General features: G+C 33.6%; 1 protein-coding gene across 1 annotated transcript; it reads right to left on the reverse strand.

The window, feature by feature from the left end:
* Window positions 1-8,679: 8,679 nt before the first annotated feature.
* On the reverse strand, window positions 8,680-10,936 carry LOC149224077 (pectinesterase-like). Its single transcript, XM_089383481.1, has 2 exons — window positions 9,773-10,936; window positions 8,680-9,631 (listed from the first exon to the last, which is right to left on the reverse strand). The coding sequence occupies exons 1-2, from the start codon at window positions 10,812-10,814 to the stop codon at window positions 8,937-8,939; spliced, it is 1,737 nt and encodes a 578-aa protein (XP_089239607.1). The 5' UTR covers window positions 10,815-10,936; the 3' UTR covers window positions 8,680-8,936.
* Window positions 10,937-12,126: the final 1,190 nt, after the last annotated feature.

A 12,126-nucleotide genomic window follows, 5' to 3' on the forward strand; every position in this document is an offset into this window, starting at 1 on the left:
TTAAATTGATACGAGTAGTGAAGAAAATATGTGTAAGAAATACAATGTTATCCAAATAGTAAAAGGAAATTCTTTCGATGCATGATCAAACTATTGTTAATGGGATTTGTAATTACAAACATGCTACATTGGACTGAAAGAGTGCTTTTGGTAGTTTTCGAATGATGAGTAAAATAGATGTGGCATTTGAATAAAGTATCTAACGAGATGTAACTCCTTGTTGCTCTAAGGAATGGTTATATTTTACATCAATTCAACTTCCCCAATAGGATGTTTGCCATCTGTGGACCATTTTGCTCAGATAGCTAGATTTCTTCAATTTTCTGGGAGTAACTGGGCCATTTTGCTCATATAAACAGGTTTCCAATAGTTTCTGGGATTAACTGTGTATCTTTGGTGGAATAAATACCTTCACCCACACTCAGCACCTTAGTTGAAGAGTTATTCCTTAAATGTTACCCAACTAAACTAAACTTTATGATAATACTCACAAAGTTAAGAAAAACATGCTTACCACATCAAAGCATTTTTTTTTCTTTGATAAAAGAAACTCTTCTCCCTTGCCTTACAACATCAAGAATGGCCCCTTTTTAACATGTTTGTTGCATTCTCTGTTGTTTGGACTTCATGCAAATGGCAGTTCTGCCCTTCTTTATCTGTTTCATTTCAACAACTTACAATTCCACTCTTGGGGGCAAGGAATTCCCTTACCACAACTAATTTCTATCATGCATATTTTGTAATGTCTTGCTGCCTTTGCTTTTGTGGTTTGACATTTATCTTGTTATATCATTACTTCTTGGTCTTTGTACTAATTCACCTAGAGAAGGAACTTGTACTAATCTATTTGGAGTAGGAATTGGTGTTTCCTCTCACTAGACTTCCCTTCCAACAAGAATAGCTTGAAGACCTACTAATCTGCATTTACAATAGAGTATATAATTCTTGCATATGGTAATTAATCTAAACTCAAGGCATGATCTTTGATCTTCTAAAAATCTTCAATTGCCAGCGTTTGAAAAGCTTCATTTTTTTATATATTGAACTTTTCTTTTATACAACAGTTCCAAGTTCAAATGTAATAATTCTCCAATGCTTAGCATGTCGTTTCTTATATGTTGTTTGAGAATTTGTGAGGTTAATGTGTATTGTTTATGGATTTGTTGTTTGAGACTTTGCGAGATTAACAGTTTTACTTAATGATAGAATCTTTCCACTGAGCACATCGTGTATATATATATATATATATGGTACACTGTTCAATACCTCCACACACACACACACACACACACACACACACACATATATATATATATATATCTGTGTGTGTATGTATGTAGTACACTGTTCAATACAGTACCTCCAATTCCAGCAATGTTGTATGGAAAACTTTCATTCTAGCTTGTAAGATGTTTATGATAGATTTTTTCTCCTGTGCATACCAAAGTTTCTTTTATAACTTCACTATATCAGTATTTAGTACAATGTTTAATTCAATACCTCAGTTCTTCCAATTCCATACAAGTAAAATTGTCAAAATCGAATTTGTTGTAACATCTCACACTTACAACTATTGATTGTGAAGCGCTGGTGTAACTATTCTATGTTGTCAGGTTTTTTATGATATTTTCCATCAAATTTGTTTGGCAGAAATTTATTAGAATCATAGTTTGATTTTTCATTGAATATATATATATATATATATATATATATATATATATATATATATATATATATAATTTATTTATATATATATATATATATATATATAATTTATTTATATATTAATAAATAAAAAATATAATCTAATAAAAATGATTTTGCTAAATTCTAAGTAAAAATTCCAAAACATGATATAACAACATGGATCATTGAAATAACATAATCCAACAAAAATTGTTTTACCAAATCTCAATTAAAAACTCTAAAACATAGTATAACCACACCTTGCTATTGCTGAGCACATAGGCTTATAAATGAAAAGATATTAAGACGCGGTGATTTTTACCATTATCAAATCGAAAGTTATCAAGCCTTAATGGTTTTTATTAGTAATAGATAAAAATAATAATGACAGAATTTGAAAAAAATGCAGCTCTCTCGTGAGATAATTGCTCATTGAACAGACTGCACCAACACGAGCGGAATCATGAAGAATAGGAGTAGAAGTCTAGAGAAAAGTCTAGACAAGTTGGGAAGGTACCTTAGAACGATATTGCTTGAGAGAAACAGTGCTCACCGGAACCTTTGTACAGGAAACTCTCCACCCTACACACTCAAAAAAGTCGCTGAAAACAATGAATGAACAAACAAATCACCTTACCAATTTTGAAAATAATTAGATGAATTATTGTTCACAAAGAAATCAAATCGATAAACACCACACTATACAGTACCTTAAAAAAGTATGACTCTGTAGTAGTATTCTTACTATTCACTAGGCGCTTTGCACCCAATGCTCTGCCCTAGACTGGAATCAAGAAATTACAGTAGTATTGTTACTATTCACTAGGCCCTTTGCACCCAATGCTCTACCCTCGAAGCTGGAATAAAGAAATTAAAAACAAATTGACAAAGAAATGTTAATCCAGAAACACCTACAAATAACAAATGAATTACTGAAACAGAAACCAGAAAATTAGAGATTCCAATTGCTGTTCATATTAATATGAAGAAAGTTTAGATCTCTCATACCTTATGCATCCATTCAATAGAGAAACGAGCTAATTCATCCATCCATTCAACATAGGAACAACCTAATGTGTTTCATTGAAATACTTTTGTTTCTGAAATGTTTTCCTCTTCATTCTGCACTGGTTGGCCCTAATCTCGATCGTCACCGACTTTCTGTAAAATCTAGCATGGAAAGATTTATTCCATTTGAATCTAGCTTTATTTCATTTGAAGCTAGCATGGAAAGCTTTAGGCCCAAATTAGAAAATGCAATTCAAAAGGAAATTGTTGTTTTTGAAATGGGAGCAACTCGGAAACTGTTGTTTCTGAAATGGGATTTAACATCAGTTGAGAAAGGAAATTTACAAGTTTAACTATTGTAATTTGTGATAGAGGCACAGTGCACTGACAGTTGGAAATTGAAATTCTCAAAGTCTGGATTTCAGAAAAAATGAAATTTAAAAAAAAAAAATTAGACGAGTTGACAACTTAACAGCCCTTCTTAAAAAATTTTATAATATTATTCCAATTTCTTTTTAAAGTGGCAAAATTCAAATTTTAAATTTTTTTTGACTAGTAAAATTTTCTCCCTACTTCTGTGACGTGCCAGAGGCCCTTTGAAGGGCTCTGATGTGTTCAAATTTGATCACTGGTTGGAAGGCACAATGGAGATGAGGGAAACAACTCAAGATCCCGGAGAAGGCTGCTTGGTCTAATGCTCGAGAGAATAATGAGGAGCAATAAGTTGTTGGTTTCAAATGACTTTCAATTTTCTAATTATGTTATTAGTTAATTATATCTAATTATGTTATTAGTTAATTATATCTAATTATGTGATTAGTTAATTATATCATATAATTGGTAACTTTTCATCAATCAAAATTTATTTATTGATATTTATTTTGTCACAAGTAATCTCAACCATTGATTGACACTTAGAAGTATATAAATAGAACCCTAATCTTACTATCTAGCAATAAGGATGATGAAGATGTCACATGCATTCTCAACCATTAATTCACACTTGAAAAGTATATAAATACAACCTTAATCTTACTATTTAGCAATGAGGATTTTGTGTATTAACTATTGATTGACACCTGAGAAGTAATTTAACTATAATTAAAAAAAAATTGTAAATTAGATGTTCAATAAATTTTGTGTCACTGTGGATGATTGAAACGAACGAGTTTGAATCCATCTTAATCCAGGATTGAAACGAGCTTGAATCCATTTTAATCTTGGATCTATCAAGCATTAAGAGGGATCAAATCCCTCAAGGTGAAAATCCTTCCTCAAGTTTTTCCCTCAAAATAGGGGTTCTCACCTCGAAAGATTCAAAATAAAGGTTTGCACCTCAAAATATTTGATCCCTTTCGACACTTAGTAGATATGGTGTTAACATGGATCATGTTTGAGTACATCTCAATACTTATTTTATGAGAGTAAGAGAAGCACTTAATCACAATATTTGATGACAATATTTCTACGGATATCAAAAAATTGTATGAGTTGTCAACTTTGGAGGTTTGTGAAGTAAATGAATTTCTTTTATTGATTAAATCTTGAGACATGCATATCTGATGGATTCTTGCTATGGATGGAAAAATGGGTGAGTGGATATATTGTAAGTTAAAACAAGTGAGATCTTTTTAAATTTAGAGTTTTGTTGTTATTCACTTTATATAGCTAACGATTATTATAAAATATTTGAAGAGGGTTTATAGAATAATGCACTTACAACTTTATGATTTCAAATTTTAATCCCAATATTATGGATATATCTCAAATGTTAGATTGGGTATGGTGTAACATACTTATTTATTTTAGTACTCTTTATTGTTTAAAGATATTTGAAATAATTTGACTATCTTTAAAAATTATAATTTTAAAACAATTTAATAAAAAATATTTATATATATTTTAATATGTATGGATATTAGTCTTAATAGAGATTTTGAAACTAAATGTTATTGTGTCACAACTCCAAACAACACATATAAAATATCATATATAAAAAAAAAATTCAAAAGACAAAAATGATATTAAGTCAGAACTTTAATAATGACAACATTTGCAAAAATCTCATTATAAGAAAATTAAGCCTAACACGAAATGAGCATATCCTTTACATTAAATTTGCGATCAGTTTTACACAGGCTATACATTACCCTTTCACATGTCAGTTCTGATTTTTGCCTTTTCCGTGCGATCCTGGTGTACACCTTTATGAGAATGCTAACGGTCTCATTAACTCGGTTTAGATTTTATTGTAGCTCGCACAGTCATTTGCATCAAACTTGCTGTTCATTTACCCTGGCATTTAATTCCTCTTCTTGTACATGGAAACGTGGCATGGCAGAACATCACCTCACCTCGGCTTCTGGTCGCTTTGGGGTTCACAACGCTACTACAGTGCAATCTAAGGTCTATCATCCAAAGGTTAGGGTCTTTTGGCAGTTTGTTCGTGTTTTCTATTGGTTTTCGATACCTTGGGGCTTCCCCGCTCCTCGGCACCTAGATCGGTTTAGTGGCTGGGTCATTCGACCTGATTTATCATGTGGTCGATGACACTAGACACATTACCTCTGAACTTCAAACAAGATCTAGTATGGCTCCAGTTCTGCAAACTCAGGTAAGGGTTTTGCGTTAGTTGATTTCCCTATATTTTTTTGTTGGGTTGATTTTGTTATTTCTTAATGATTATGGGTTCATCAAGTGTTACAATTTCATGTTTTCTCTGCAGGAAACAAGGTGCTTGTCTCGAGGGTTTCCATGCAGTTGGCTCAATGGAGCATGGTACCCTTACCAGACTTCTGCACCTAACGGATACGAAGTAAGCCTGTGGTTGTCTTGTTCTCAGAGACATACAGGATTATTCATGTTAGTTTTTGGTTATCTGATATGCTTTCCCAGCTTCGAGCTAGTTCTGTAATTTTGTTTAGGGTTTTGGAACAATTTTTGTTGGGAAGCCTCTTTGTGTTTGAGACTCTGTATAGATACAGTGAGAGTGGAGTAAATATGTTTATTAAAAGGATGCACTGGAGTTTCGGTCGGTTACCGACTGGAGCCCTAGTCGCTTTGCTGTATCCATCTTCCGGCTAGGGTTCGAGTCTTGTCATGGAATATCTTAGAGATGTACAGACTCTCAGTTGTAAATTTAATGGACTGTCGTTATATATATATATCTTTTTATGTCTCTTTTATCCTAGTTTCGTGCTTTCTTTCCCTAAGGGTAACAATGTTTATTACTGATATGATTATAATTTATCTATGCTATTTTATGTCTGTTCTGCTCCTTTAACGCTGTGTAGACACTTTGATATTTTCTGGAAAATGTATTTCGTCTCTGTTTATCTTTGGCGTAAACTAAATCTTTAAATAGGAGTGGCAGAGTCTCACAGCTCATTATGTATCTGAGGATGTATTTTACTTGCACATGAATGGTAATTCGGACCAGGTCAACTGCTTCAACTCAAAGCTTCGGCACTAATAATTTACAGTAGGTTCTCGACATTTTGTTTTGAGTCCCGAATATTTATCATGTCAGCTCTAGCTCTAATAGTTCTTACCGTTGCATGCCTAGGTTTGAAGAGTTGTTTCATCTACTTTCTCTGCTTACATGATTGTAGTTGTGCTAATTGGTTTTGTTTATGAAAAGAGAGTTATTTATAACCCTTTAAGAATGAGTTAACAGGTCCTCTTTGTCTATGATTGAAAGTAATTCAACTATATTCATTTAGCTTTTTAGAGAATAATCAATAGAACTTTTGAGTTTTTAATTTGATAGTAATCAACCAAGAATAAAACAACAGACCTTCCTATGTCTTTAAATTAAAATATTCGTCTCTACTGGTTAACCCTATTATAGAAAAATAAAACAACCAAACTTCCTCTGTCTTTAAATTAAAATATTTGTCTCTATTGGTTAACCCTATTAAAGAAAAATAGAATAACAAAACCAGTCTTTGACTTCTGTGGATATTTATCACTACAGAGAAATGTCCAGGTGATGACAATTTAGTAGACCATACTGTTTTTTGTCAAAAGCTCCTCAGAGAATTAGGGTTTTCATTACAAAATAAGAACTAGTTCTATCTTAAGTGCCTATGTCCTTTGAGGGTTGAGCAATAAGCAAGTCAGGACTGTTTTCTTTCTTATAATTCCAGTCTTTCTCTTTCTCCTAATCATTCATAAAATGTACTCAGGAGATAAGATTACTCTCTCTCTTCACACATAAAGAATTCATACATTCTGCTGAGCAACGAGATAATTTGGAAAGGTGTTGCATACCTGGTCCTTTAAAAAAGAAGAGAACTCACTGGTAGATGTCACCTCTTACCTGCTGCTCCTTTTCCACCCATCCATGAGATTTGTGCTCCAGACCAAATCTCCCCCCAAGCTTACTTGCCAGACTTCAATCCTCTACAAGTCTTCTTGCACAGAGTGCTATGGTATCTAGTCATCACCAAACTTAGCATCCTTTTCCCTCTTTCCGTCTGACCTAACAACATGGATTTTTCCTTCCCTCTACTCCTTTTCTTTTGGGGCATCACACAGTTAGAGGAGGTAGTTAGGGTTTTCCAGGCAACTACCTTTTTCCAATTTCTCCTCTTGAGAAGTTACAAAGTCTCCTTTATTCAAAACATTTTCTATTTCAGAGTTAACAACATTGTTTAACTTAACAATAACAACCATAATTCCCAGTTTACTTCTTACTATGATAAAAAAAAAATTATTACAGTATATCTGCTTACTGTGATAAAATAAAATTATTTTCAGTATATCAATCTTACTAAAATAAATATTTACAGTATATCGAGGGAAATTTTAAATAAATTAAATTAATTTGAGTTATTAACATTCTCACAAAACAAATTAATACTTACTTACTTAAAACTTATGTGCCTAAGTTATGAGCTCCCTCCTCCCCACACACTTAAAGTGAAAAAAAACCGAAAGTAAAAATATAAGAAATTTAAATTCATTCACTTTTAAATTTAAAAATTAACAACTATACGAAAAGTGAAAATATAGGAAATTTAAATTCATTCACTTTTAAATTTAAAAGTTAACAACTATATAGATTTTTTTGTTTTTGTTAATATGAAAATAAAATAAATTTATTTATTTTTAATTTAAAAAAAAAAAAATTAAAAATTTAATATAACAAAAATTGCTGAAATAATTTTTTGTTTAATTAGTGCTAAATTTTGTGGGTTCACTATTTCTCCCGCTTCCAGCTAAATGTTATTACATTTATAATAATAGCACAAGAAATAAACATATATGAAAAAATACCATATTCAATTATTTTATTTAATTAAAAAAAACCAAAACACTCTGAAAAAATAAATATAAAAATTAATGTTTTCTTAAAAAATAAAATATAAAATATAATAAAGTAAAATGTAATAAGAAACGTGCCTTCAACCTTCAAAGTGAAGATATGAACTACACCCGTTAGAAAGTAAAAAATAGTTTTCTTCTGTGTTCAATTATATTTTAGTGAAGATATGAACTACACCCGTTAGAAAGTAAAAAATAGTTTTCTTTTGTGTTCAATTATATTTAAACATTTATAAATTCTTTGAAAACATATTTAGATTCATAAAAAATAATAGTATATTTGACATAATTTATACATCTGTTTATTTTTATTTGTTATTTAATATTAATATAAAATGATAAATTACTCTCTCATTCATATATATTTTTATTAAAACGGTGTTTAAAAGTGATAAAGTAAAGAGGTCCGGCTTAAAAGTCAACCCTATCTATATATAACCCATATAAATATTTTTGAAACCCTTCCTATCTAAAGCAAAAATTTTACAGTCTCCGGTTATATAAATTTTTAAGTTTCGTAAACGGTGTTTTTATTAATAATTTAATTTAAAAATATAATTATCAGGCCTCTCAACCTTGACACTATAATGACTAATGTTAATAAAGACATTTAGTCAACTTTGACCTTAAACAGAATCATATATTATAAGCATGAAATTATTACATCAACGAAAAAAATATAAATTTTATTAAATATTACGGCTCTCAAACTTTGACACCTACATATAAAATACATTTAGTAGCTTTTGATACATATAACGCACAACCGGTCTAAGCATGGAGTTAGATTGTTCCCATTTCCACACGCAAAACTATTTTCAACGACAACATACTTTGTGCTGCCATGGAGAAACTTAGTGTTATTCGGACAGTATTTAATTAATAATGAAACATGGGATTTTACACCAACATCATCAGTTCAATCCTGACGTAAAGCCAACCCCTGTTGCCGGAATCCATGAATTGCCAGAAATGAATTGACCGACTGTGAATTGGGCTGCCTCCGTGGCGCTTGTGATAACATGAAATGCCGGCCAACTGACACGTTTTGATGTTCCTGCACCGGCGCCTGTGTTCAAGTACTCGCCGTAGTACAACGTTTGAAGGGCAAAGTTTCCGTCCCATTCCAGCCAACCGGCAGGATCGATCAAATCGTCGAGAGCTGATTGCATGAAAACAGTTCGAGAGTATTGCTTCCACGGCCTTCCGAGGTATGTCTTGATAGACCCTTCAACTGCTTGCAGATCAGAAGCTGCACTTACCTTGCAGTTATGGATGGAAATACCGGTGTTTTGATTGGGATCGGTTCTTCCTTGAGCTGTAATTGTGTTCTGTTGTTGGCTCATTGGTCTTCTTGCCAGGATATTGCTATTCTGTATTACCACAGCTGCATTGCCGAAGATAAAATCAACGGTCCCATATATATCGACTTCTCGGTAAAATTGGCGAAGGGAGTAAACATATAACGTGTCCTGGTACCCTTTGATACTGCAACGATACACTACCGAGAGGTCTGCGCCTACTCGAAGTGCTACGGCTTGGTGCTTCTGAGCTCCCGCAGTGTTCTGGAACGTCATGTCTTTGGCAATAAATCCATTTCCAGAGACAGCTGTCACGCAAAAACAGTTAGTTGTTTAAGATCACAAGTACAGGAGAAGAAACTTAGTTTGAGAATTGTACATAACGACATCTATAATATAATTAAAATTTTAAGAAAATTGATAGCAACAACATAGATTTAAATTGTTACCGAAAGTTGCAGAGTTGAACGTAGTTGAACCATCTTGAACATTCTTGTTTCCGGTGACCACGGTTTGATCCATGCCATCGCCAATGAACATCAGATTTGTCATCTTCTTCGATATGTCTACATTCTCGTTATAAATTCCAGCTTTTATGTAGATCACATACCTCTTACTACTCTGTTGAGGTGCAGCGTTTACTGCTTGGGTGATGGTCTTATAATTCCCTGAACCATCTTGGGAAACCACCACGTTTGCCTGGCTTGCAGGGCTAGATGATTGTAAGAGTCTTCGATCTGCTACAGATAGCCATTCTGGAAATCCATCCTTCTCGATCCGTCCATAGTGAGAATGGAACACCTCCCGTTTTAGACTCAATAAACGACGATTTTTCAAGCTGTCGCGAGACATGCTCGAAAACTTATACATGGAAAGGGAGTTGCTCAATAATTCTGACACATTAAGAACTCTGGAAGACAACAGAGGGCTTATGCTACTACTGGTTGTTAAATTGAAATCACGGAAACCATTTAAACAGGTGTCCTGATTCGTCAAGGCTGCGCTGAGCCAAGTGGGGATGTCTTTGCTGATGGAATCGTTGCTCAAGCAAACGTTGAGATGATCCATTGTATCTTGAAAAAGCTGGGCACAATCTAGCCATGCCGCGCTTTCTTTTTCATTCATGATATTTTTGTTTAAACTAATAGCAAATTCGTGAGCTTGTTGTACCAGTTCCATACTCTCTTTCATTACCTGACTCATCAAATTATCAATTGTTGCCGTCTCATAGGTAGTGTATGTAGCCAATGACGAGACACAGCGTTCAGGAAATCGTGTCTGGCTACAAACAGACCTTACTAAACTAGACAACGTTTTCCCACCATGAGGATCGCCGTAGCTTTCACTCGAGGAAACAGGAGCCCCAACTGCCACAACAATGACATCAAGCAGAAGTAATATTGACATTAGAACAACAAGGACAGATTGGTTTTTCAATTTTTGAGCAGTCTTCTCGTCGACGTAGTCGACATCAAGTCTAATCTTCATCATCTCTAAGCTAAGGACCTTTCAACCTTGGGCTATGCTGAAATTTAAATGCAAGGTCTCAGAATATCGTTAACTCTGAAGCTATCTAATAAAAAACGCTAAAACAAATAATGGGCATGTTCTGCATGAAGCATCGACCACTCTTATAGCGTGGCTGGTTTGTCGCTACTGATCAGTGGGTCAAAGGAGTTAGGCTTGCCGTTGGAAGAGCACGTGGAATCGTTATCTAATATAGAATACCGTCGGATTCAAACATAGACGGCTGATGAATCATGAACGTTCTATATAATACGTAATCCACAAGGCAGTACGAAATACAACAGCGCTTGAGTCGGTTAAGAATGGTTTGAACATGTCATGATGCGTCCTCGACAATTGCTATAATTCTGCCCAAATGTAATGTAAGTCATAGGTCGGTTTCCTCTTACGTAATAACATTTGATTGTCATCACCTTCGACTTGCTTTGCTTCGTTTTATTAAACACGCAATCAGTTCTGTTGTTTCTAGTCAGCTTAATTGTTCTGTGACATCTCTATACCAAAAACTTTTGCGGTCATAACCTTTGAATTTTGTACTCCAAGAACCTTCGTGAAGGAATCTAAAGTGATACGCCGTAGGAGATACACATTAAGAAGATTGGAGATACACATGTAGATTTATGTTAAGTAAAAAGATTGTACTTCGCTGCCTAGAGGTTAAGACTTCAACGACGTTAAGCCCAATTAATATTCAGTGTTTTTATGAATATGTTAATATTTATTGTTTTTATGAATTGGTAAGAGCTTGTGTGAGAAGTATAAATTTTATAAAATAAATTAAATATTTTAATATGTTTACCAAATATTTAAAATTTAATAAAATATAGGTTAATCAAAGTGTTATTCTGTTTAGATAGTAATATTAATTTTGAAGTTTAAAGTCGCTCCAGTGGCTTTAGATGATCCGGAATCATAAGTTATACCCGAGTCAGGTGTTGTTGGCTTCAGTTACGAACCATAGGCCCTACCACCTTTTATATGAATAAGTCAAGATCGGAATACTTCATCTGCTGTAGTGGCTAGATCTGCTTCGGAGAAACCCGCAGTCAATTCCAATTTCATAGTTCCTATCCTTGTCAGTCGAGCCGTCCTCTGCCCGTTTTTTCAGGTCACTAGGAATAAGTGGAACAAGTGGACCGGCCTTCTTTTTGAATGATACAACCCAGCAGCAGGGCAGCGCCTAACCAGCGATATATCGCGTATTCAATGCACCCGGAGATGCACGCGACATAATCCGTTAACACACGAATTTGAAAACTCGTCACTAAATAAAAAA

The sequence above is a fragment of the Pinus tabuliformis genome, chromosome Q (genome assembly GCF_031772625.1).
Source record: "Pinus tabuliformis cultivar Carrire ecotype Pingquan chromosome Q, CPIR1, whole genome shotgun sequence".
NCBI classification, from domain to species: domain Eukaryota; kingdom Viridiplantae; phylum Streptophyta; class Pinopsida; order Pinales; family Pinaceae; genus Pinus; species Pinus tabuliformis.